General features: G+C 34.4%; 3 protein-coding genes and 1 non-coding gene across 5 annotated transcripts; 2 read left to right on the forward strand and 2 right to left on the reverse strand.

The window, feature by feature from the left end:
• The first annotated feature begins 5,993 nt into the window (after positions 1-5,993).
• On the forward strand, positions 5,994-13,506 carry LOC145619306 (MAR-binding filament-like protein 1-1). 2 transcript variants are annotated; one of them, XM_081673974.1, is made up of 4 exons: positions 5,994-6,459; positions 10,956-10,999; positions 11,105-11,245; positions 11,473-13,506. In XM_081673974.1, exons 1-4 carry the CDS (start codon positions 6,171-6,173, stop codon positions 13,267-13,269), a joined length of 2,271 nt encoding a protein of 756 aa, XP_081530100.1. In that variant the 5' UTR covers positions 5,994-6,170; the 3' UTR covers positions 13,270-13,506. The 2 variants fall into 2 exon arrangements, with proteins under 2 accessions (XP_081530100.1, XP_081530101.1); XM_081673975.1 differs by having other exon boundaries at positions 5,995-6,459; positions 10,959-10,999.
• A 454-nt stretch (positions 13,507-13,960) lies between these two features.
• On the reverse strand, positions 13,961-14,034 carry TRNAR-UCG (transfer RNA arginine (anticodon UCG)). The gene has a single exon. It is a non-coding gene; the product is annotated as a tRNA-Arg (tRNA).
• Positions 14,035-14,149: 115 nt separating this feature from the next.
• Positions 14,150-19,586, forward strand: LOC145620423 (uncharacterized). Its single transcript, XM_081675099.1, has 3 exons — positions 14,150-14,690; positions 17,566-17,792; positions 19,156-19,586. The coding sequence occupies exons 1-3, from the start codon at positions 14,467-14,469 to the stop codon at positions 19,161-19,163; spliced, it is 459 nt and encodes a 152-aa protein (XP_081531225.1). The 5' UTR covers positions 14,150-14,466; the 3' UTR covers positions 19,164-19,586.
• A 1,888-nt stretch (positions 19,587-21,474) lies between these two features.
• LOC145619273 (putative sulfate transporter 3.4) lies at positions 21,475-27,486 on the reverse strand. Its single transcript, XM_081673934.1, has 12 exons — positions 26,880-27,486; positions 26,378-26,426; positions 26,065-26,272; positions 24,061-24,232; positions 23,755-23,820; positions 23,519-23,632; positions 23,262-23,378; positions 23,006-23,132; positions 22,617-22,903; positions 22,332-22,522; positions 22,162-22,247; positions 21,475-21,926 (listed from the first exon to the last, which is right to left on the reverse strand). Exons 1-12 carry the CDS (start codon positions 27,270-27,272, stop codon positions 21,706-21,708), a joined length of 2,031 nt encoding a protein of 676 aa, XP_081530060.1. The 5' UTR covers positions 27,273-27,486; the 3' UTR covers positions 21,475-21,705.
• Positions 27,487-27,872: the final 386 nt, after the last annotated feature.

The following is a 27,872-nucleotide window of genomic DNA, read 5'->3' on the forward strand; positions in this document are numbered from 1 at the left end:
TGAGGTAGTTTCTAATCAATTGGAATTGGTCCATTTAATTTGAAACATTTGTAGTTCATAACAACTTTTAGCATGTAAGTAGTTCTAGTTTTGAGAAGTAGCAACTTGTTTGCATTTCTTGGCCTATAACATCTTAATGCAATCCTCATATATTCCTAAACCTTTCCCTTTGAGCCACTTAGAACATTTCTTTTAGGTTCAAAATGATACCTTGCTCAACTACTTTAAGTATTTTTCATGATTTTGCTAAGTCTATTCTATCATTATTTATATTTGAGTTTAATCGAGTATTAAACTCTATATAAAGTAGATGAAGAATACTGTCATTTGATCAACTTTTGATCATAGAGATTTCCAATCACTTTCTTATATTCAATCATATTGAAGATAAGAGATTTTATTGGACTTGTACGTACACTTGTCTTTTGAGGGATTGTACCTCTTATCTCATTATATCCCTTGAAGCATTTTTCAAAATGAAGATGTGTTGGTATTTTACTCAAACATTTTGAATAAAACCAACCTTAGACATGTGACATGAATTTCTAAAACTTGCCTTTTAGAATAATCTTAGCAAAATTGGAATATAGGTTTATGGATTATCTTTTAAACTTTTGAGAACGTTTCTCAACTTTATTTTCAATCGAGGAGATTATATATAATAGTAAAATTAGAACGACATGTTACTTTTAAGTAAACGTAAAATTCAATTATGTTTATTAAATTTAAAGTGCCAAAAGCGAATTAAATTGGTAACTTTAAAACACTCCATTCAATTTAAGTGATCCCAACTTGAATTAAGTGATTCCAAGATCCTTTATTCGTGCAATAATTGACCAGAGTGAGGCCCTGCCATCAATCATTACATTTTCAAGGTGAGTAAACTCTTTACTGATTACAACTCTTTTAACTCTTGGTTGAATAATTAACCATCACATGTTTAATTATTACCCTTAGCTTCAAGGTTCTAAACGCTTTAGGTAACCTTGTTGAATATAACCAATTAAAAGTGTAGATATGCGGTCCTACCCCCACTTCCCCAAGATATATTATGATGCTCTGCTGAGGGCCGACCTATCATAAACGATCGAAGGTTTCGTCGGGTTTTTAATTGGAAAAGCTGCATCAATATTACTGGGATCTAGATTTATTATGTTGTGATTAAATAGTGAACTCTAGCGCATCATCACAAAACATCAATAAAATCTAACATGCATAAAATACTGAATGCATAAATAAGACTTAGCATGACCCCTAATCCTAAGAGAACTAATAAAGTAAATACTCCCACTTGAATCTTCATGGATCTCATCCACCTTGCTCCTTTGGGCCTTCACTTCATGGGCTTCTTGGATTATCTGCAACCTGTAATTCTACTCTATTCTATCTACTACTTAAATAAAATAAAATAAAATTACAAAATACTTTATCGGTTCGTAGACCGTACTAAGATTACAAAAATACATCACGATGCGCAGATCGTATTTAGCAATCTACTGGGCCATACTAGTCATTATATAGCAATAAACAACATCATATATTATAAAATTGCCACATAATAAATCACTCATCATGCTTTCCTAAACTACAACATCGAATGTTCACAATTAAGGAAACATGGCACCAAAATATCTCATATTTTAATTAATGCAATTAGATAATATCATATATTATTCATGATCATCAATAAAATATCATATATTCTAAATTAGTCATGAGATAGAATCAAATCGTATTTTAATCTTAAAAGATAAATCATATTTATCCTCAAAGATTATCCTAACAAAGTTAGGAAATTCTATCCTAATTACTAGCCAATCACAATATTTTAAATCAATTATATCCAAAAATAATTATGGGATAATCACATTATTTAAATCAATCTTTATCTTTTTGGAATATGCTCAAATTATTCTAACAAATCCTATCCAAAATTAACAACCTTAATTAAGGATAATTATCAAAAACCAACTTTTGAAATTTGATTTTATCCAAAATAAAATCATATTTTATTTTGAAATTATCTTTAAAACAAATTTATTTAATAAAAACATTTTTTTTTTTGAAATCTGCTGGAAAAACCGTGACTGCAGCAGCCAGACCAAAGTCCGACCACCGCAGCTACCGCGGAGACCCAGCTAGCGCAGCCAGACATTAAGCCCAGCCACGCAGCCACCGAGGCAGCAGCTAGACGTGCAATGCTTGCACTGTTCAACCACCACCCGTGGAAAATCCGAGCTGCCCTAAAGTACCTGAGCTGCCTCGCCGTGACTAAGCAATCCGCCCAGCCACACGCAGCTTCAGCCGCAGCCAGGCCGAAGCCCAGCCGCAGCCGCGGCCAGTCACGCAACCAGGCAGAATGCCCAGCCACGCCACCAGCCTCAACAGCAATTTCGTGCTGCACCTCCCTTAGCTCGGCCATCCCCGCTGACCACCGGAGCAGCCACCGTGGCCCACCAGCAGGTGGTTCTGCCGCCCAGCCGTGGTTGCTCCCACTCAACCTCTTTTTTTTTTTGAGTTAAATTAATTATACAACTTTTGCAAAATTAATTTTGGTGACTTAATTAAATTAAACATAAACATTTTATGCTTAATTCAAAATTAATCAAAATCCTTATTTCAATTAAATTGGGGTTTTCATAAAATTCAATTCTTAAATCACATAAAACATTTTTATATGATTAATTAATCAAACCAAAACCTTTTAAGTATGAAAAATAAAATCAAATAATATGAAAATAACACAATTAAATTCGAAAAATTAGGGTTCATAACACCAAAATTTCGAAAAATTAATTAGGGCTTTAGGGTTAAAATAATTCGACTAGGGCATAGAAAGAAAATTGAGCAATTAAATCATATTTAATCATATTCCAAAAATTAAATCTCCATTTAATATAAAGATTGAACCATAATTAATTATTCTCCCTCCTAATTGAATTAAAATTGTGGATTATCAAAGAATTATTGGCAATATGCGTAAATGCAATAGGCTAACTGATACCACTGTAGGGGTTTATAGGTACTACGCAGCGGAAATAACATGAATCATATTCATAAAGCACCTAAACCAAGGATCATTGCATAACACATAAAGAACACATAATTGTACCTTTGAAGCGTGATTCCACGTGCGATCGAGCAAGAACAAGGGGAGATAAAGAACCTCAAGCGTGATTCCTCTACTTGGTCCACGGGCACAAGTTAAGACCTCCACTAATGCTAGTTAGTTGCAATTGAAACCTTCAATTGACCTTCTACGGAGAAGAGTGACATACTAACCAAGAACCACCACGAACCACCACACGCGCCACCAAGGGGTGGACGGCCGTGAGTCCAAAGGGGAGGAGGGGGAGCCGTGAGTTAGAGAAAGGATTGGGGTTTTGGGATTGGTTGCCTTGATGTCAAAATTCACAGTGTGTGAATTATGACGGCTTACTTCAAACCCTAGGCATGGATCTTATTTATAGATCTCATCTCTAAATAAGAGCTCATGTCAAAAGCCCAAAACCTAATTCCAATCTAACTATGCTAGCCCAATCCAATTCATGATTAGTTAATTGCTCATGAGGCCCATTAATGGGCCTCTTACTTGCTTAACCCAATACCCTTGTGTGTGACCAATATAGGATTCATTCTAAAGGGCTTTGGATTATTTGACTAGTCCAAAGATCATCTCTCATAGTCTAGCAACAGAGGATGACGCCCCAATAGAATGAACTTATTATCTCCATAATAGTGATCCTTGATATATCTAGTAATTGCACTTATCGAAGACATAACTCCTTCAATACGTTGGTTCACTTGAGTAGTGAGGATATTGGTTTTAACCAGATAAGTAAATATGTCCATCGAACTATGTGCCAACTTTGCGATTGCCCTCTAAAATTAGCACCACTTTGCATATTGTGTACATTAACCATTAACGAATGAAAATTATCGTTTTTGCTCATAACTAGAAAATATTATTTTTTAGATAATAAATGTGTGATGATTTATGTGTATTTCGGTTTGAAGAAGGAATGAGTTAAAATAAGCTAGACATGGAGAATAAAAACAGGTAGCAATTAATTAGAGGAGTAAATCACGGAACATAATCGAACCCATAACAAAATCAAGGATCAATTAAAGTAGTAATTGATTTGTAACGGGCTAACGACTAAGAAATCTCGCTAATAATGACAAGTCAAAAATTCCGCAATTCATGAGAAAATAAAAAAAGATAGGTCCTAAATCAGAATAAGGAACACATATGCAAGTCCAACCCCTAATAGTTCACGTATGTGTTCCACTAAACCTTTTAGGCGTTCTAGCTCATGTTTAAACATTAGGTAATGAAAAAGAATTCAAGCTTATCCCCTAAATAAACTAGAAATATTTATCCATCCTTAATTTTGTAATTTTGCGTTGCAAAAGCAAGGGTAAAGTCGGAAAGTAAGTTTTATACCACTTGACAGTACACAAACGCTTATTCACGCCTAGGTAACCTTGGGTTAAACCCTAATGCCCATTGTCATCATCAATCACCGTAAACCTCCCTCATTCTCTTTCCACTCACCGCATTTCTTCGACAAATTCACCTCTCGAAGCTGAAATCGGGAGTGAATGGGTACCGAATCTTCATTATCTTTTGTATAATTTTTGTTGGTGTACCCGTTGTGCTATGTTTTATTAGTGCAAATCTCCGACATTAATACGAGATGGGTTCAGATGCTTTTTTTTAATTTCCACTACATTTTCAACTTACAAGAGTTACAACAATATTTAAATTAGGATTAGAAAATTAAGGAAGATGCAATAAAGTAGGGTGATAAAATTAAGGGACAAGCACATACAAGCTGAAAAAAATGAGCATCGCCATTGTTGAACCTCTCAATTTCACTCACCTTTTTAGTATGTTTGCAGAAGAAAGGGGAAAAAGTGAACTGAAAAGTACTATTGCGCACTAAACGAGCCTTAAACCTCTCTATAGTGTCATCAGCCTTAAACCCATTTACAACCAATTGCTTTCTTCCCTTTTGACAGATCAACTAACACCCATGTTCTGTTTGCCTGCAATGTTGGAATTTCCATTTCCATAGCCTGAATCCAATTAGGGTCTATAGCAGCATCTGAATCTTCTAATCATGGGTTAATTTAACACAACATTGTCAATTCGAATGTAACAAACATTACTTTTCGTAGATGACATGGCATGCCTACTTTTTCTGATTGTGCAAGTTGCTTTTGTACAATTTTTTTATGCCATGGGATATACATGGTTTGTTAATCGGGGAGATTAGTGGGGGCATGCTCGTAAAGAGATGCTCCCATATATATGCAAGGTAAAACATAAGTATTTAAGCTACATGAAACAATGAGTTTCAGTGTTTCACCCACCCTTTTTCCTCTCTTTATACGTGGGTTTTTTCTTTTGAGCTTCCCATCGAATTACCTATAAATAACACTTATGACACATTTAGAGGGCATCATGATGGATGGAGACATAAAACAACTCGTTTATGTTATTTATGTGTCTGAATTATGAATTGAATGTAATTAATATTTTGTTTTGTTTGATTAATGCATCATAAATTCATAATGCTTTGTTGAGGGGTGTATTAAGGTAATATAATGACTAATAATTTTATCTCAATTTATGAGTCTAATATCTTATATACTTATGATATGCGATAAAGATAACCTTTTATTTATTTTTTGTTAAATTTTTTTTTATTAAAGTGTTTAATCATCACTCAGGGCCGGTTCTCATTCAACTGAACTGAAATGAAATGAAATGAATATTTTATAAGAGAAAGAAATTAGGAGCTAAACTGTTGAACTGAACTGAACTGAATTTTAACGTATAAGAACTGACCCTCACTCAACTCACTCACTTCTATCCTTTAGACATGGCTAAAAGGGGTTTTTAAGGGCTCCAAAAATTTCTCAGGTGACAACAAACTGATAACACAGTATCACATTCCAATATTTATTCAATTCCATACTTTTAGATTTCATCCACATTTCCTCATCTTATTATTTGTAGAGAAAAATAAAATAAAATAAAATAGAGATAGAAAGAATCAATAAAACCAAACCATTGAACCAAGGTGTCAGTCTCTGAGCTCTTCTCTATCTCAGAAACAACAAAATCATCCAATTCCGCCATTGTTGATTGACACTTAACAATGGGAAGCTCTCACTTTTTACACTCTCCTCTTCACCATTTTCTCTCTCCTCCTCCTTCTCATCCTTCTTCTTCTTCATCTCTTTCTCTCTCTTCTCGTCCACTCTTCCTCTACCTTCGAAATGCAGAGGGTAAAAAGAGGAATAATAAAAATTGCAGAGTTCCAATGGCTTCTTTGCATCGCCAATTGACCACACAAGATATTGATTCCTGCAAAAGGAGAGCTTTGTTGCTTCTGGGCATCTCAGTTTTCCCCCTTTTGCCTTGGAATAATGATGCTTTTGCCTCTGGTAAATCTGTTTTAGGGTATTGATTTTAAATTTTTGTTTGGAATAGTTTGATGTATTTGCTAATTTTGGTATTTGATGAAATGGGTGTTGATTATTTTTGTTTAAATGCTGTGATTTTTCTGGGTTTTAATCTGGTGTTTCATGCTCTTTAACTCTGGAATTCTGCATGTATTTTCACTGTGTTTGTATGTTGAATTGTTTGTTACTATTTCATCTTTTACTATATTGTGTTGAATTGTTATTTTCTCAGTCATATTGATGTGAAATAGTGTAGTTGAATTTTCAGTTGTTGTAGTATTAGAATCTTTGTAGGAGGTTGGGGGTAAATGGGGGAAAGATTAACTAATAATTCGTCGGCTTTTCAATGTTATTCCAAATCACAAGGAAAGGAAGTTGGGCAATGTTTGGGTGATCTTTTTGACAGGAATGTGATGGTTGTGAAGGATCAGCATACATATGGAAAGTAAGTTAGGCAATGTTTGGGTGATCAATTGACAGGAATATGATGGTTGTGAAGGATCAGCATACAAAATATAGTTTCAGATGGAATTATAATCCTTTCGAATGATGGTGAGAGAAGATTTGGTGGTGGTGAAAGAATGTGCTATTTGACAGTGAGGTATAGAATTAGGAAGTGGATCAGCAGCAGGTTTATTTGTTGCTCAAAGGATTTTGTAGATTATTATTGGCCTAATCTCAAGGTTTCAATGCTTTCAAGTGACAATGCGACATGCCTAAGAGTCTTCATGACCAGCAAAGATATTTTGATGTGGAGCTAAGTCCTTGAGTATTTATGGTTTGTTTTTGTCCTTCTTTCCTGTTAGTTATCAAAGATTTTTAGAGGGGCATACGTGAAACTTGCAGTCTGATGAAAGAGAGGAGGTGAGGACTAGCCATTACATCATCTTTCATCTTCTTGATTACCCTTGACTGCCTAGATAGTGGGTAGTCTGGATTCTGTTTTCCCATCTTTCTGCAGGCTGTAGATTTTTTTTAGTTCTGTTCAAACCACTATCTCTTCCCAACTTCCTAATATAATTTTTTAGTGCTTTGGGCTACCTCTGTTTGCTACCTGTGCATTTCGTAGCCTGGTGTATTCTGATTTCTCATATTCTCTCTACTTGCAGATCTATAAATGATTAGGTCATTATGGTTCCTAGTATCTAAAATATCTCTTGGACACTCCTTATATCTTTCCTGTTTGATATGGTTCTAATGTCACATTATGTAATAGGAGTATTACTAGAATAGGAGTTATTCTCTTTTCCTTAAACTAGGAAGTAGGAATTTTGTTAAATTTACAGTTGCTTACCAACCAATTCATTTGTTAGCTGCTGATATATATAATGGACGAGCTGTAATTGATCCTTATGTTGAGAATGATAATAATCCTCCTCCTTTCTCTTTATTTCCTCTCTTTCTCTCTCTGTCTTCCTATTAGAGCTGGAGGTTGCCTCCTTGAAGCTGCCATAAACAGCAAGCTTGAACTGTTACACATTATCACCTATATGTTCTTTTATTTGCAAAAGATGAGCAGATATATTGGTGCAAGGCTTGTTTATGTGAATTCTTATTGTGTTTTCTTTTTTCTTTTTGTTTCATCTTGGTGAGACCTAGAGAATTGTCCGTCATAATTGTTGATCACTCCCGACCGGAGGAAGGACAAAGCCTAGAAACTAGTTCCTCACTTGTGGCCAACTCAATTCCCTCTTTAGCATATCCTCATGTGGTGGTCAAATCTTAGGAAACATATTGTCTTATAGTCAAACTCAAACTGTAAGAAGCAGTAATGGTCTAGGACTCTAGGCCCTAGGGACTGAGGGATTCCACGATCCTCTCAAATGATGATATTTAAGTAGGTGAAGGTGATGTTGATCTGAATTGTCCTGCTATTAATTTATTTAAGGAAGTGAAAGTCCTTGGAGGAATTTTAGACAGGGTCGGTTGGGAAATAAGATAATTTGGAAGAAAGTAGGGGTTACATCTGTTGAGAACAAGATGAGGGAGAATCACCGATGGTAGTTTGACCATGTAAAGCGGAGATCAAGTGAGGCTCTGTTAAGGAGGCTTGAAGAGTGGCAAAGTGATGGGATTGTGACTTGTGAGGGGTAGTAGGGGAAGCCCTTAGAAAACTTGGAGGAATGGTGGCTGAGAGTGATATGAGTTTTTTGAGGATCAAGGAAAATATGGGATTGGGATAGGGTAGAGGAAAAAAATTTACGTTGAGGACATGTCATGACTTTAAATATATACTGTCTTTCTTTTGGTGGTTCCTAAACTCATTGTGTTTTGCAAAGTCTATTTATTTCCTTCGTTAAGGTTTTCTCAAACTTTTGTATTTTGACTATTTTCACTCGAATTTTTTCCTCTCCTTTTATCTCCCCTTGGCCCACATACTATCAAAAATAAAATTTTAATATTCTCTTTTTGGGCATTTTCTTACACTGCTCCCTTTTTTGCTTACTATGTTTTTTCTCATTTTTTGTCCACTTTTCATTGTATCATTTTCTTTCTATATTACATTTTTGCGGACGGTTCCTTATTTGATTCATGTTAGCCCATCCCGAATCATTATGGGACTAAGGCTTTGTTGTTGTTGTTGATGTTGATGAATGTTTAAGCTACATTATTCTTATCAAGAGAGATTGAGACTGAAATAGATCCTTAACAGAGATGTATCCCTCAGTTTTAGGCTGTTTGTAGTTCTTACTGCACTGTCCCCCCCCCCCCCCCCCCTCTCTCGGTAATAATGTATACTATATTGTTCGTTCAACTGATTAAATTTGTTCTTTCTTAATAAGCTTGGCTCATCGATGACACTTATCTCATTGCCAGAAATTGGCCTCACAATTTAATTCTGGACAAAGAACCCATTAATTTTTATTTATTATTTATTACGAATTATTAATAACTTAGGGTTCATATTCCAAAACTCTCAGTTGACAATCTTGACATTCAGATGCATGTATCCTACATGAATTGGTGAGAAGATAGGTTTGGTGATCTGCGTTGAAAAATAATACTTAGGCCCCGTTCTTTAGAGCTGCTCTGCTCTGCTTTGCTCTGCTGAAATCTGCTCTGCTTTGCTCTGCTCTGCTGAAATCTGCTCTGCTCTGCTTCAATCTGCTCTGCTCTGCTTAAAATTAATACTTAATATTGAATTATTATAATAATAATGTATATTTAATAATAATAATAATAATAAATAATTAATACTTAATGATAATAATAATTAATATTTAATAATAATAATAAATAAATAATATTTAATAATAATAATAAATATTTTAATAATAATAATATATAATTAATATTTAATAATAATAATATATAAATAATATTTAATAATAATAATAAATATTTAATAATAATAATATATAATTAATATTTAATAATAATAATATATAAATAATATTTAATAATAATAATAAATATTTAATAATAATAATATATAATTAATATTTAATAATAATAATATATAATTAATATTTAATAATAATAATATTAATAATAACATAATTAATATTTGATAATAATAATATTAATAATAATAATATAATTAATATTTAATAATATAAATATTATTAATTATAATTAATATTTAATAATAAAATTTAATGATTATAATAGTAGTAGTATTAGTAGTAGCAACAGTAGTAGTAATAATAATAATAATAATAATAATAGTAATAGTAATAGTAATAGTAATAATAATAATAATAATAATAATAATAATAATAGTAATAATAATAATAATAATAATAGTAATAATAATATTAGTAATTATAATAATATTAGTAATAATAATAATATTAATATTAATGAAATCTGATCTGATCTGCTCGGCTCTGCTCTGCTCTGCTCTGCTTCAATCTGCTCTGCTCTGCTGAAATCTGCTCTGCTCTGCCCAGAAGCTCAAAAGAACAGGGCCTTAGTCTGTGCTGAGTCCAATAAATACGTAGTTCCGTATTGTAGCTGGATATCTTCAAATCCCTTGTCTATTTTCTTCTTAGATGAGCGTGTGTGAAAGGTGCAGATTGAGGGTTTAATAGTTTTCTGTGTAGAATGAAACATGGTAACATTCTTGATTTAAGTTTTGAATTAGCTGCTTAAAATGGACCTCTCAGTCCTAATTATGCAGATCTGCCTCTGGGAAAAAAGATTCTTAGACCATGTGCAATGGTTATTTAGAGAAGTTTTCCAAGTGTTTCACTAAGGAGAGCAATTGGAGCACTAGTTCTATCGTGACAATGGGGTTCTTGGGTGTAACTTGGGTGGCTCTCAATGGAGAGACTCAAAGGCTTTTGGCCAATAGCTTTCCAATCTTTTTGGCCACACTTGGTTGGATTTCCATGGAGAGACACTCACCATTGTCAGGGTTTTTTGGGATGGTATCTTGAGGTTATTTATTTAGGGGTTGGGGGAAGATAGATGTACCAGTATACACGCTTTAATGGTTCTGAGTTTCTTACATGGTTCTGTAACTTCTTTTGTAGCAGAAGAAAAAGAAAGAAGCGGAGAAGAAAATCTAGCCATTGAGGTTTGTTTGTCTTCTTTCCTTGTGATAAATACTTCAAATTGATGAACTTTTTTCCCGTGCTGGCGTAATTAGCTATTAGCTGAAATGAGGAATTTTTATTGGCAGCAAACACGTCAAAAAAATCCATCATCGAATCCTTTTCTATCTCTATTAAATGCAATAGGACTCCTTGGTTCTGGTGTGCTTGCTGCTCTCTATTCTTTGGCGCGAAAGGACAAGGCAACATCAGAAGCGAAGATAGAATATGTAAGCAAGCCACTATCTATTTCATTTATTCTTACTGATTATTTTTAGGTAATCTTCCCTTTCCCTCTATTTTTCAAAACGTCTGCTTTCATCTGTATATTTAGTCTCTAAGGCTTCCTCATGTGATTGATTACCTAACTTATTTTAAAATGTCACCAAATATTTGATGCAACATGTTAATTCTTTTAGTGTGTTATTGTCTTATTGAACGGTCTTGAAACTTGCAGCTTAACTACCAACTGAAGGAAAAGGATGCTGCCATTGTAACCTTGGAGAAGAACTTTGAGTCAAAATTATCATACAAACAGGAAGAACAGGATAAGCTACTTAACAAAGCAAAAGAAGAGCAGTTGTCTTTGGTAAATCGTTTAGAGTCGGCAAACAGCACAATAACTGGGCTAGGTCAAGAGCTACAAGATGAAAAACAGAAAATAGAACAACTGCAGCTCGATATTGAAGATCTTGGGGTAAAACTTGATAAAGCTGCAAAAGAAAAAGGTTCACTTGAAGAGACAGTGAGGGAGAAGGATGGCTCAGTTGCAGTCTTGCAAGAAAGAGTTAACTTGTTGAGTTCAGAAATAAAGGAAAAGGAGGAAACTATACAAGGCCTTAACTCCTCTCTTGCACAAAAGGATTCTGATCTGACCGAGTTGAACTCTTCCTATAAACAAAGTAGGGATGAAGTTGATGATCTTAAATCACAGATTATAAATTTGAATGAAGAGCTGTTGAAGTATCAAAATGAACTAGAGCAGAAGAATTCGATGTTGGACGATCTGAATGTTAGGGTTGATTCTTTGACGGTGGATCGTGACAATTTAAAATTAAAGCTCAACACGCTTGAGCATGAGTATGATGATCTGAAGTTATCATCTGAGAAAAAGACAGCTGATGATAGGAGACTTCTAGAGGAGAAAGAGAGTGAACTGAATGCACTTAAAGAAAAGTATGAGCTGCTTGTGAACGAAGCTAGTGCTAAGCAGGCTTTGATATCTGATCTGACTCAAGACAGGGACAACTATATGGAACTGCTTGATAAAGAAACCAAATTTGTGCAAAGTTTAAAACAGGAGCTTCAACTGACAAAAGAAGCTTTTGAGTCATCAAAAATGGAAGCATCTGATCTGAATAAGCTATTAGAAGAGTCGCGAAAGTTGTCTTCAGGGCTTGAGGCTGAACTCTCGAAAGTTCAGGCAGAGTTTTCAACAGCAAGGGAGTCGCTTCAGAGAAGCCTAAATGAGGCTACTTTACATTCAGAAACACTAGCTGGGGAGCTAAGTTCAGTGAAGGAGGCTCTGAATAGAACTAAAAAGGAGCTCGAAACTGTGTCTAAGGATTTGACAGCCACATCTAAAAATTGTGATAACCTTCAGCAGGAATTGGTTGAAGTGTATAAAAAGGCTGAAAGTGCAACGAATGATTTGACAGAGGAAAAGAAGATGGTTGCTTCCTTGAATAATGAAGTACAAACCTTGGAAAACCAAATACTGGAGGACAAGGAAGCAAGAAAATCTCTCGAGACCAGTCTCAATGAAGCAACTAGATCACTTGATGAGATGAATCAACAAGCATTGATGCTTTCTAAAGATCTTGAGGTGTCTAAGTCCCGAATTTCCACTCTCGAGGAGGAAAAAGAATTCCTCAACAATTCTCTTGAAACTGAAAAGATGGCTGCCAGATTAACCCTAGAAAATTTTGAAGATGCACAGAGTGTTATCATGAGGCTTGGTACTGAAAGAGAGAATTTGCAAAAGAAAGCCAGAAAACTGGAAGATGATTTAGCTTCTGCAAAGGGTGAAATTTTAAGATTGAGAGCTGAAGTAAATTCCTCAAAAACTGCATCTAACGGTAAGCCTAAGCAACGAAAAGCGCCTGGTAATAATAGTGACTCCGAGGAAGAAACCGAATCCCAAACTCAAACAGTTGTTAACAACCAACCAAAGCGAGAATCTGAGCCTGCTATTGATACTACTGCAGCACCAGTAAAGAAAACTACCCGGAGGAAAAGAACTAGTAGCCAGTGAGAGCTCTCGGATAAATTGTCCGCCTTCTTGGGTTCTAATCATTGATTTTTCTCGTGCATTATTTTACTTGAGCCTATAATTTCTTTGGCTTCTGTAATAACACATAATATATTCTAATGCCATTGCCATGTAAAGATGAGTTACTAGAAACTGATGTATGTAAATCTTTTTTGTCAAGATCCACCGGCACATTTGACTGAAATTTGAGTTATTAATCTCTATTGCTCTAAGCTTCTACTTGCTTTTTTTTTTATTTTTTTTTATTTTAGTTTTTTTCTTCACTTCAAATCAGTAGATTGTTTTTCCTTGTTCTATATAGAGTTCTTAGAGATAGAAAATTGTTTTTTAAAAAAAAAAAAAATTATTTTTTTATAAGACAGTCCAATTATTTAGGGAGCTAAATTTATTTTGGTTGTACTTTACTAATTATTTTCATGATGAATGTTTTTTTGGGTAAGTTGATATTTTCAAGGTGAATCACTCGTACCCAACGCAAGTTATCTTAATGTTTTAAAATTATTTATTGAGTTTATATATTCGTATTTCACAAGTCTACAAAAATTAAGCCAACTTAAGTTTAGCTATTGCCCAAACTCAAAACTAGTCACTAATATATTAAGCCTCGTTTTCGGCATAAAGCAAAAATAGTAATTAAGCCGACTAAAATAGATCACAAACAAAAATACAAATTCGACCACAGTGGGAGTCGAACCCACGACCTTTTGATCCGAAGTAAAACGCGCTAATCCACTGCGCTATGCGGTCTGTTGATGAATATTAATGTCATAATCAACTTACATAAATAATAATTCTTAATCAACATAATATAAAACCGATTTTCTCTCTCCTCTCTTCCTTTCTGTTTATGTGAAGTGGAAGAATCAGCTGTGTCTCAACGGTCTCCTTTCTTCCCCCTTTTCTCTTCCGATTCACTGATTTTCCTCCAATTCTCAAACCCTAATTTCAACAATTACAACAATTCCTCCCCAAATCAGATCTTCAACTTTCCAAATCACTTCAACATTCACACAATTGGTTAATCTTTCCTTCACATCTGATTCATCGGTGTTTTAATCCAAAAGATCCGAATTTTGATTTCATGGGTTCCGAAGAACCCTAATTACTGTAATCGGAATTCATTGTTGATCGAATTTCAGTTAGAAAGAAAGAGAAAGGAAGGAGAGAGAAAGTAGAGTCATGTTCTATGGGGCGGTGGTGTGGGACCCATGGTTGATCGTCGCTCAAATTGTGTGTTTGCAATGTTTGTATTATGTAACTTTGGGATTATTGTTTGCCCTTTTAGTAGGAACTAGGGTTTCCAGAATGAGCCTCTTTTATTTCTTCGATTTCGCCGCTGTTACTGCTTCTACCGTCACTGGTTGGTGTGTCATTGCTTCCTTCCTCCTCACTTCCCTTGCTGGGTAAGCCCATTTTCCTTATTTGTTTCAATTTCTTATAATTTTGATTGTAATTCATTAATTATGTTGTAATCATAGTTTCAGATGTTTTGCTGTATTTGGGGTTATTTATTTATTTATTTGTTAGGTGGGTTTGTATTTTATTGTTAGGTTGAGCTTGTATTTTGAGAATTATGATCTAATTTGGACCAATGGGGTAGGTAAATTTTCTGAAGATGGTTGAGGGTTGATGAAGTTAAATGGATTTGGTAATTTGGTTGATTGATTTGGTGAGTTTTATGAAAGAGTGATGAAGGTGCTTTCTGTACTAACTACTAATAATGATGTTTTTGATCTGATTTTAGATTTATGATTATGCCTCGCGGTGGTGGTTGAAAATTGTTTAAATGAAAAAGTGTTTTGTTACTTGGTGTTTGTTGGATTAAAAATCACAGAAAAGAATTAAAGAAGGGTGGGTGCTCAATTATGGATTTTGATCAATTTCTTTTTGATGAATAGTTTTACGTGGTTGTGGTATAGTGGTATTGTAATGTGGCTTTGAGGTTGGTCTGTTTTTGTGCACATGTTGGAGGAGAGTTTTGGTGGGCTTGTGTTCTCGTTCATTTCTTACTTGGGATTGTAGCTAATTGTGAAATATGTGGTTTTTGTATCCTAATTATATAACTCCATTCAAGTGAATTAAGGACTTATGTAGGGGCTGGATTGGTTTGCTCTTATGTGGATATTGAAGTATATGAATCAGTCTGATGGAGTAAAAATTCTGGAGATTGTTAGAGATGTTGGAAGAGCAAAGTTCTATGGACTAGTTATAAAGTTTTCTGTGATTGCAACCAAAAGCTAGATGTATGAAGTAAGAAACAATTTTTTATCTTAGTTCCCTAGATGGTTAAAAAGAGGAGTTGTATGTTTCATGAATAAAGGATGATGAGACAATAGGAAGTTAACATCAGATCACCTCTTAATATGGCCAATAGTTTAGAGTTGAGAATTTTCTTATTAGTTTGGAATATTTTTGGTGGGTACCAAGACATAAGTAGTGATGAGTAAAAGGTCTTTGAGTGTGGAGGATGTTGAAGACTATTAGTGACATAGAAGTTTGACTCCAGACTCCATTGCTAGCTTTCTCTTAGATTATAATAAAGAGTATTGTTGAAGGTATTGGATGCTAGGAGAAAATGAATGGGTAAGAAGGGCATGGATTCTAATCGATTGTGTTGGCTCCTTTGAAATGAGTCTTAGTGGTAAAATATTACGGGAAGTATTTAGACAGAATGAAAAAAGCATCTAAGGATTGCTCCTAAAGAGAAGGATAGCATAGGACTGGTCCTTTTAAAGACATTTAATATGAAGGTGTCATCTTCGCCATCTTTTCTGGCCAATGGGGGTAGAATGAAAGTAAATGGTTACGGTAGAATGAATTCAAGTTATTTGGGAGGGACTCTTGACTGTTCATTTGTATTTTGTCTGATGTTGATCTTCTCTCATAAAGGTAACGATAGAAACATCTTTTTAATGTGTAATGCTGCTGGTTCTTAATTTTTTTTTTAATTTTTGGGGAGAGGGAGGAGGGGTAAATTGTAGCAAAAGGCTACAAACAAATTGTGGAAGTATTTGTTCCTCCTTAAGTCCACATTCCTCAATCTTAAGACATGTAAGTGGAAGTACTGAATGTATTTTTCTAAGGCATGAAAGAAGGCATTTTAACGGCTGAATTGCCGGCATTGATGGGTATTAAGATTCTATTTGGATTGATCAAATGGTCAAATGAGTATGTACGAGATATTCTAAATTTTAGCTTACATGTTGATGATCTTTCCTTCTCTTGCAATAGCCAAAGGCTGCCGTGCTCTACGAGTTTATGAGTTTGAAATTAGTGAATGATATGTACTATTTTTTTATGCGTGGAATAGAAGTTGATCCACATCAAAGTTTGATCTCTGTTTTAACACAAATTAGCTATATAGGAAATTTATAATGAATATCGTGCAATTTAATTTACCATACTGTTGCAACAGCTATGAAGACAAAATTGGGGAGGGGAAATTAAGTGACTCAACTTTATACAGCAGCTTAGTTGGAAGCCTGAGGCACTTTATCATTACCAAATATTGTCTTTGGAGTTGATCATGTTAGTAGATATGTTGAGACACCTATTATATCCTATTGAAGCGCTGCAAACAGGACTGGATGGTTAAAAAACATCTTAAATCACGCGATGATTTATGCTTTTAAAGACAATTTAAGGCTAGTTGTAAAATTTGATACTGATTGGGTTGCTGACCAAGATGAAAGGAAAAGTACTACTAAATGGACTTACACCTTTCATCTGGACTTTGAAAAACAGACAGAGGTACGTTGGTAATGTAGTCAACATGTGAAGAGTATTTAGCAGCTTCGACAACAGTTGATGCAATTTGTTTGAGGAATCTTTTTCAAAAATTAAACTGTACATATTTTAATAATCAAATTAGCCTAGAGTTTAATGCAATAGGGAAGAGCAGACACATTAATGCAAGGTTTCTCTGAAATTTTTTATTGGTCTGTGAATCGGGAAAAGGCGAGTTTTGTACTACTAATCAGTGTTCTGAACTAGAACAAAGTCCAATGGGGTTAGATGGGGCCTCATTAAACCATCAACTATGATCAACAGATGGTTAAACCACCTAATGCCTAATGGATATGAAAATTTACTACTTTTTCATTCTCTTTCCTTACAGGGACTTGTATTACTAGCGTATTGCTTAATCTTTTGCTGACTTGATTGTCTTTTATTTATTATTAAAAGTGCATGTTAAGCAATGAAACAATTTATTTATATTTGATCATATTTCTTAGATGTCATTAAAAATCTAATTAATGAAATTTCATCTATGATCAGAGCTGGCTATCTACTGTATCTGGTTGAGAGGGCAAAAAAGTGCTTAGATTTTTCTGCAACTATCTACATCATTCATCTCTTCATTTGTGTTGTGTATGGTGGATGGCCTTCGTCATTTACATGGTGGATTGTTAATATTGCTGGACTTGCAGTTATGGCATTGCTTGGTGAATACTTGTGCATAAGACGTGAACTTCGGGAGATTCCTATTACTCGTTTACGTTCAAGTAAGCAGATAATCATTTTACACCTTGGCATTGAATTTAGGGAACTTATTATTTCAAAACTCTAGTTTAGTAATCCATGGCTTTATTTTTTATTCCGTGTATATTTGTGATATACTTGTTATATGGCTGCTTCAATAGGTGGTTTTTGATCTTTTACTTCCTAGTCCTTTCATTTTTCTTTCTAGGAAACACCTATAATGAGCATGTGAGAAGACAATACCAACTCACTGCTTTTGTTATCTATAGTTACTAACAAGTGAAACAATATCAATTTTTTTAATGCTGTTTCCAAGGCTAGAATATACCTGCACCAAATGGGCTGATAGCAAATAGCCTAAACTTAGATTGAAAATTCTTGCATTTTTGTGATTATTCTGATACATATTATGATATTACCCTTATACTAGACCAGAATGAGCTTGTATTTTGAACCTTTTGTTTTTGCACTTCAAAATGTTGTTGTATTTCCTAGGGAAATTCATGCCCCACTAGATCACTGACATGAGTAGTCTGGGTTTGAAAGACCTTAGATCTGAGTCTAGGTCTGAATGACCTGTTTGTTTGAGTTTCTTGTATCTCCCTAGTGTCATTAATTTTTTAAGGTCTATCAGGAGTTGTGTGTCTGGACTTGTAGATCCACTGTTGTAGGATTGTTTTGCAGTGGCTACCAGAGTTGGCAGCTGGCGGACTGGAATTTGTAGGTTTCACTTTCTACCTTTTTTTTTTTTTTTTTTTTTTTGGGGGGGGGGGGGGGGGGGGGGGTTGCGTTCAGTTGTTAATCACAAGATATGGTCTTGATGGGATAGGGATTTTCTGGTCTTGATGGTATCGTGAATTACCTTGTGATATATGCATCGGATAGGGTTTCTCAGCAATATAGTCTGGTTTAGTGAGATTGGATGATAAACTGCATTACATCTTGTTTTAGGTCTCATGTAGGATGAAGTTGTTGATTCAGATTAAGCAGATACTAAGTATTAGGTGTAGTTAGGGTGTTTCAGTGTGCAAAATGGTAACTCTTATGAAGATGATTGCTTTTGTCTTCATTTCTTGGGAGTTGTTTCGCTGCATCGATCTTCCCATTGCTTTGCCTAATGGGATCAGTTGAATGGGAAGTAGTGTTTCTCTTACCACTGGGCGATCTCCCCCTGGAATACTATTATATCAGTTTGTTCATTTGTTGCATTGTTCATGGTTGAAATGCATACCTTAAAGTTCAAAGTTGAGAGCATGCAGTTCTTGTGCAATTGTTTTGGTTAGTTTGTTTGCTTGTTCTATCTGCTATAATGTGGTATAATTGACTAAATATCCAAAATGAATACTATCCATAAATCGTGTGTTGATTGACACTTTGCTTGTACAGATGTATGATTGACCAGAAAAACTTATCTGTGAGAGAATTGTTATTCTTAACTTGGAGTTGGTGGCTTTGCTCTCTGAGGCGCTTGTGGAGGAAACTTGAGTATATATAGATTATCAAGTTATATTTCACGAGGATGGATTGACTGGAGCGCTTTACATGGAGCACTTATTGTTTTGGTTGATTCCACATGGGGGCAGCACTTAGCAAGAGTTAAAGAGGTAATTTGAATCATAGATCTTTTGCTGTTACTAGGTACGCATAGCTTTCCAAGAACTTGTAAAAATTCTACGCATCTTCTCAAGAGGATCAATTAATTGTTCAGATTTCATCAAATCAAATCTCAAATGGTTCATTGGTTCATTGGCTGTGCATTGTTTTGGGCCATTATTTTTTTCTTGATAATAGAAAATCTTTGGTATTGCTGACATGAACTCCTGTACAACTTCTGGCTTTCTTTGTTTGTCTCTGTTTTTTTGTGCATGCATTCATCTCTGCACACTTGCTTGCATTTATCCTTTGCACAACTCAAATCACATTTGTATGCTCTAGTTTGCTCGATCGTATGTCTGCCTCATTGAAAGAAGCTATTTCGGCTTTCAATTCATTGTATCTCCTTGCGAAAGAGGGGACATTATTTTGAGACCAAGAACTCTATATTCTAACAATTACTGTATCAAATCTACAGAATTATCTACTACCTCCGTTACATATTAGTTGCAACTTTGGGGATTATTTGTGAGAGATAAAATATTCCAAAGTTGCAACTAATATATAACGGAGGTAGTTTGTAAATAATCGAAGTGGAGCCACAAAAGAAGATAGAATTGACATCTTAATTATCCATGTTGTATAGATAACAATTATTGAAATGCCATGTTCATTTCATTGCTCTTTGTGGGTGGAGAAAATCATAGGTAAAAATCTAGAAGCAAGTAAAAAGTAGCCAATTGTCTCAGTAAGTGTTGCTGCCCTCTTAACCATATCCATTTGTTTTTCCATCTCCTTTTACACAAGTCTATAATACATTGATAGGACATAAAGAAGGTACACCCAAAGCTAAAACAATTGGAGTCATCAAATCCATGTTCTAGAGAGTATGAACTTTCCCTTGTAAGTACGCTCCAGTTGGTGTGAGGAAATTGTACGTTCCCTGTTTAGCAGTTGAAAGTATAAGGCCGGTTTTGGCTTGTGTCAAGATATGGTGTATTATGCAAACATCATTTTTGGGTAGTTACCGCCATAGAGATTGGAAAATAGTGTACATCTCACATGAGTGCTAACACATGTAATTTGGCTCGATTTGTTTGTGTTGCAAAATTGCGTATGTAATATGACACTTCCCTAAAAAGAAAGTGTTGCAAGTGAAAAAAAAAAAAAACACGACAGGTAGTTTGTATTGGGCAAAATCCATAAATAGGTGCATTTATGTTTAGGTGTTAAGGATAAGAATGTTTCAACATAGGTGTTAAAGATATGCTTGTTCAAATTTTTGAGCTTTTATCAATCATAGTGATAATTATTTATCATATTTAAGCACTTTTACACTGTGGAATTAGTGAACTTTCAACTTTATTAAGTAGTTAAACATAAAATCATTTACACTTGTGACAAGGAGATAGATCAATTTTTGAGTGATTACTACTGCTAGTCTGCTACATCCTACTATCAATGGTTGAGAGTAAACTCATCAAGTTGGAAAGTTGAGCCCCATCTCAAATATTGCATTTTACCAAAAGTATATTACGAGTACAAACAAAGACTTCTATATCATATCAAAAATATTAGTGCTTACTTCTTTTTTTTTTTTTTTTTTTTTTTTTTTTTTTTTTTTTTTGTGATTGATAAAGATTGACTCATCTTTAAGATGAGAAGGCATGCAGTTTTCATGGCTTCTATTTATCAAAAAAAGAAAAAAAAAATTGATTCTGCTTTGAAAAAGAAGAAATGTGGTAGGGTTACCTAGTCTATAATATGCTTATCAACATTCATAAATTGGCTTAATGGTTTGTACTGTTGCTTGTTCTAATATTATTTTTCAGAATCTTGTTAATGGGGTATCCCATTTTGTGTCAAAATAATTGTACTAATCAGCCAAATTTATGTACACACTTTTCTTCCCTTTTCTCCAACCTTTCATTTAACAATTTGAAGCCTTTTCTTTCTAATCAACAGATTAATTATTCTTTTGATAAGGTTTTATAATTTTATGAAAGCGAAAACGACAAAAAGGAAGGAGAAAGAACATAAAATTAACGGTATTTGCCTACCGTCACTAATTTTCACTATTATTAAATAGGTAATCACAGGGTGTTTTGGCTATTTTGCGCAACTTAATTTCCATTATTTTTTCTCCGAAAGGACAAGGACCTACTGATTTTAACAAAAACGAAAAAGAAATGGCCTCAAAATCTCCTCCTTGAAAGAGCTCGAACTTGATGGTTCACATTAATTACATATTTATGGTACTACTACAACTCTGCTAGACTAATTCTAACCTAAAATGATTCCAATTATATTTTATGTCTACTTGAATTGCCTCTTGGAGGTTGGTTAAGGTTGAACTTTCCATGATGAGGAAATATCAGCTATCGCTTCTCCGACTGTCAAGTAAAGCCCTTGTGAGCCAAAGGATTCTATTACTTTTGAAAGGTGCAGTTTTTCCATCACATTTCCTGCTGGATTTGCTAGTACTAGCTGCAGCGATGCTCTATCAAGCATCTTCTTGAGCTCGCCTAGCAGTTCAATCCCACTTGTATCTATAGCTGTCACGGCTGCATAAAGGAAATTGCAAATGGCTGAATTAGGTGGTGTACTTACGCGTATCATTCAGTATAAGGTGGGTAGTCGGGTAAGGGTTGGACTAGACAAGCTCGACAACATATCTAACACGAAAGTGACTGACAAAATTGTGAGATTTGCATAGTTCAATATAGAGGGACATTATGTAGCAACTTTAAAGTAGTTGCTTGAGCTAAAGAAAACAGGGAATGCTTGATTTCAACTTACCACTCATGTCTAAGATTACGCATTTCATCACGCTGTCATTGTTAGCTTTAACTCGCTCTTCCTCCTCTCGAACCCATCTCAGTATTCTGTATCACAAGTTGTATGTTAAGTTAATTGAAATCAATAAGAATCTATATCAGAATACCATGAGATTAGTATAGTAGTCGAACCTCTCCTGAAGATATGTCGAGTTTGCAAAGTAGATTGGAGATTCAATAGCGAGGATGAGGAACGAAGGGATTCTCATTGCTTCTCTATATCTACCAAGGCTTTGGTAAGTTTGAGTTCCGGGAATGTTTCCTAGAACATTTGTGTTTGGCCTTGTGACATGAAGCAAAATTTTGAACACCGAAATTCCTACCTGTAAAATGATTAATTTCATTATATCATGAGGCGCCATTCCCAGGACTTTATATGATCTTTCACTTAAAAGAGTATAAAACAGATTGACTTACAGCAATAGCAAGTCCCAGAGGAACTGAAACAAAGAGGACGCCGAAGAAGGAGCATACACAAGCCAAGAAATCAAGTTTGTCGACCTTCCACAAATGGATAGCAGCTTGGTAATCGATCAAACCAATGACTGCTGTGATGATGATAGCAGCTAAGATAACAGTCGGCGTGTAATGGAACAGAGGCATGAGAAACAAAAGAGTAATGAGGACTGCTGATGCCATGACTATGTTTGAGATCGCGGTTTTAGCTCCTGCATTATAGTTTACTGCAGACCTTGAAAATGATCCTGCAAACCATGATTAGAAGAAATAATTAGCTAAATTTCAGGAAAAAAAAAAATCATAAAATGTGTTCCTCAAGAATAGATTATAGAATATGAAATTATTACCTGTTGTGACATAGCAAGAAGAGCAAGAACCCGCCATATTCATGAGACCAATGGCCATCATTTCTTTGTTACCGTCAACTTGGTAGTTGTTAAGGGCTGCAAATGTTCTTCCAACAGCTATTCCTTCCTACAAATAAGAAAGGAGACGAAAGATATATGTGTAAGTTTCGATCATTTGCAAGAAAAGTACTTCGTGTATTGTTGGATAAATGGTTCATGATTGTAAAATAAATAAATTTGTATGCAGAATGCTTACAGTGAGAGCAAGAATGCCGCTAACAAGGCCGGTTTTGATGGCAAGAATGAGATAAGAGCCACTGAAATAGAGCATGTTTGCTGAAGGTGGGTTGAGGCCCTTAGGCAAGTAACCAATCTAGTATATTGCAAAAGAACAGCATGATATTATTAGATATCTAAACAATGTCTTGAATTCTTCAAATGTACAATTGTTTTTTTTTTAATAATATGATGTAATTTATGTAAGAAATACAAGTATTTATATAATTTTCTTACAATTGGGATACGTTGAGGGTTCGGCTTGATGGCGAAAACCATGATTGTAGAGACAATAACTGATGTTAATGGTGCAGCTGCTGATAACCAGAACAACTTAGGCCTTGTGGCACTCTGGGTAAAAAATTAGAAAGAAAAAAAATGTGTCAGTACATAGTATAAATCACATAAATAAAATTGTAAAAAAAACAACAAAAACAAAAGAAGATAAACAATAGCAAAAAAGTGCTACTTACAATATGTCTTGCTGAAAGAAGAAAGAAAAGGAAGCATAAGCCCATTAAAATTGTTGGCCAAGCCCACTGTCATTCCAAAAACCAAAAAAATTATCAATATCAACCTTGTTCATTAATATAATATTTAATTTTCGATAACTATAAAATCGTCAATAAAATTACAGTTCTAGACAATGGACATTATTCTTATAAAAATACTTGTACTCGTAGGTTATACTCCGTACAAGACCTACGAGTACAAGTACAAGTGTACACCGATAAAAATGAGAAGGAATATATACGGAAAAACATAATCACGTAGAATACCTCATCTTTGTACTTCAAAACAGAGGACAAAACAGGAATGATCTGCATTTGGTTAGTAAAGTGGACCATCCCAAGTAAACCCTTGAGCTGTTGCAATGAGACTATGATTGCTGCCCCAGCCATAAATCCTATTAGGGTTGCTTTTGACAGAAAATCTATCACAAATCCCAACCTGCAATCAAACCCACAGATTTTTGAATTTATTTCTTTCAACTACAAAATTACAAATTGCTACTTTAAATTAATTTATTTTTTTTCAATTTTGGGTATATCTCTTTCTGTAATAGTCCAAATTCCTTTGGCTCTTTCAATTAATCATCCCACCGCTATAAAATTCTTTATTTTGGAAATATGGAGTAATTCATTGCACTATCATAACTAGGGATGGAAATGGATCGGGTTCGGGGCGGGTGGACCATCACCCGCATCCATCACCCGCCTCCATCCACCCCACCCGATCCATCCACCACCCGTTATAATATCCACCCGAATCCATCCATCCATCACCCGCGGGTGAAACGGATGGTTCGGGTGTTAATCGGATGTATAATAATTATGAAAAATAAGGCAGAAAATTCGATAATTCGTGTAGAAAATGGTAGCAAATTCTTGAATAAGAAAGGCATCAAATTTGTTAAAAAAAAAATGGAGCAAATTCATAAAATTAACCCTAAAAACAAGTAGCATTATTCAAATTAATTTCAAATAAAAAATGCAGAAATTAGCAACAACAATTACAATAACTCAACAACATATATAATTGAAGTAAACTAGTAACAAACAAAATTCATATGAACAAATTAATTTCATTTATTTTTGTATGAACAAATTACTTACAAAATTCGTATGAACAAATTACTTACAAAATTCGTATGAACAAATTACTTAAAAATGGAGTGAGTTTAGAATTTAGAATGGAGGCATTGTTTTCCTTGATGTTGTTGCTGCTACCGTCAACCCACCTTGAAGCAGAGTCGCAGAGAGCGGCGCGCGAGAGAGAGAGAGGCAGTGAGCGTTGTTTTTTTCTTTGAAATGTTAGGGTTTAGGATAGAGAATAGAGAGGCAGAGAGAGTTAGGACATTAGCTTCATTTGGGCCTAGCCTAGTATAAACAATTCAGAATTTTTTTTCTTATTTTTTTTTTTAATATTCGAGTGATGGGTCGGGTTAACGGATCGGGTGATGGGTGAAAATTTTCCACCCGAATCCGATCCGTCACCCGCATCCGTTAATCCATCACCCGCCTATCATCCGTTTAAACCGGGTTTTTCACCCATCCAATAAGACGGGTGGAGCGGGTGAGCGGGTGATCCACTGGATATTTCCATCTTTAATCATAACTTAGTGTGGAAGAGTGTCTTAAATATGTAGTACCGACATAGGATGGATGTCGATTGTCAACTAGTTTAGCTCGTAATTCTAAAAAAAATTAACTTTTATTTACTTTTTTTTTTGTAATATTAAATTACTTGTGTTGTCTAACCAAATGACGGACCCCTTAAATCAGGAGCTACTTTTTTCACAATATATAACGGTTATAGTGATATTTTAAAACCGCTTACATACCATCACGTACACACGAAAAAACTTGAATTTTCTTACATACCATCACATTTAAATGTTAGTTTGTAAGTTATTTTTGTTTTTACCTACTGTGTTTGCTAAAAATATTTAATTTTTTAATTTATTTTTACAATTTGATTTATACATATCGATGGTCAAAGTTATACACCATACTATCCTGTTAAAATGATGCAAGTAATACTACGTATGACTGTATGAGACAACAACAATTATGTACCAATATGTCATTAATATGATACATATTATGCCTAAAACATTTTCACATGTAAGATCACATACATATACATAATGATGATTTTCTCCCATTAAATGTATTTCAACCATTTTTTTCCAACCCCACCCAAAACAAAAAAGAATATTCCTAGAATATTCTTCACAAAAAAGTGTTGAAACCCAAAAAAAGGGAGAAAAAATAACAAACCTGAGAAAACCAAGAGCAGCTTGAAAAACACCAGCAAAAAAGGTAGAAGTAAAAGCAAGCTTAAGATAAAGAGTTGTTTCTTCTGTTGGAGAAACAACTTCACTTAGCATTGTTCCCATTACTAATGAAGCTATTGAAACTGGGCCCACTGCTAAATGCTTTGAACTCCCTAGTATTGAGTATATCAATGGTGGCACAAAGCTTGAATCTGCAATTACACGACGGACCATCGATGTATAAACAGGAAGTACTTTTAAAAACGGATGCAGTAAAAATAAAAAAAAATAAAATAAAAAACATGTGAGTAACTTACATAGGCCAATGATTGGTGGTAGGTTGGCTAGCTTTGCATAGCTGATTCCCTGCAATCCAAGTAATGAAGTAATGTAAGATTTTGTTAATTTAATTCTTTGACTAAGACTTCTCATTTATTTCTGTCATCATAAAAATCAAATTTAAAAAAATAAAAAAGGTCGCGCTATGTATAAGCATTAAATATGTTATCGACCACTGTATTGTAGTACTACGCATAAAGTTGGGCAGCTTCTAAAATCATGGATCGTTCCATGAATTTAGATATTTACTATTTTTACTTAATTTTCATACTCTACTCATTCATAAGTCATAAAACCAGTAAAATATCAAAATCTTTCAGGAAAATTATGAAGAAAAAAAAAAAAAAATTATGCAGTTTTATAACAAAATAGTAACAACCCATTTTATCATAAGATTAATTATGTAATTCTAACTTTGTTTTTCTGATAAAAATAAAAAACCGACGTGTGCTGTGTACGAACAAAACAAAAAACACATACCTGAGGGATGGCAAGGCTAGCAATGGTGAGGCCAGAAATAAGATCAGCCCTAAAAAGCTTAAGACTATAAGTGGGACCCCATTGAAAAACAGGGAATAAAAACTCAAGAGTAAGAATAAATTTCTTAAGCCATGTTTGGTTGTTAAATTTATGGAATGGATTATCAGGGAAGAAAATATCAGAAACCCTGTGTTTTAGTTTTTGGAGAGTACTTCTTTTTGGTGGCAAACAAACACGGTGTAATTCTGTTGGAGATGAAGGGTGATTTGGTAATTGCACCACCATTGTTTGTGCTGTTGTGTTATTATGTTCGTTGTTATGATTTGGGATGATATTGAGAGTGGTTTCAAAACAATGATTCTCATCTTCTACTCTATTTGAGTTTACTCCCATTTTTCTTTTTGTTTTTTTTCAAGAAAAATGGGAAAATTATGAGGTTTTGATTAAAGGATAGTTTGGAGAGAGTGAGTGTTTTGGGTTGAGGGAAATGAGAGGGGGTTGGAATTGGAATTTATAGGGGTGGGTGTTATAGGTGGTGAGAAGGGTATTTTGGTAATTTTATGTTTTTATATTTTTAATAAAAATTAAAATAATAAGGGATTGTTTGGAGAGTGTGTGTTTGAGCTAGAGTTGTAGGAATGAGGGGTGATAGGAATTGGAATTTATAGGGGTGGGTGTTATGAGGAGAATTTGTGTTAGTGTTGTAAAGGGTATTTTCGTAAATTTGGGGTTTTACTTTTAACAATTTTTTTTTTTGAGGGGGGACAAATTAAATAATTAAGGGATAATAGGATGTAGTTAGTGTTTCTTTCAACAACAACAACAAAAAAAAAAAAAAAAAAAAAAAAAAAAAAAGAGGATTGATGTAGACCAATAAGGTGTGTACATGAATTTTACAACAAGGGTTTAAGCCATTTGACTAGAAGAGTGTGAGTCATTTATGTTTCAATTTGGATCTATGTGCGTGTGTTGTGCTCATGGAGCTTGTAACAC

This window comes from Chenopodium album, chromosome 27, assembly GCF_948465745.1.
Source record: "Chenopodium album chromosome 27, dcCheAlbu1.1, whole genome shotgun sequence".
NCBI lineage: Eukaryota > Viridiplantae > Streptophyta > Magnoliopsida > Caryophyllales > Amaranthaceae > Chenopodium > Chenopodium album.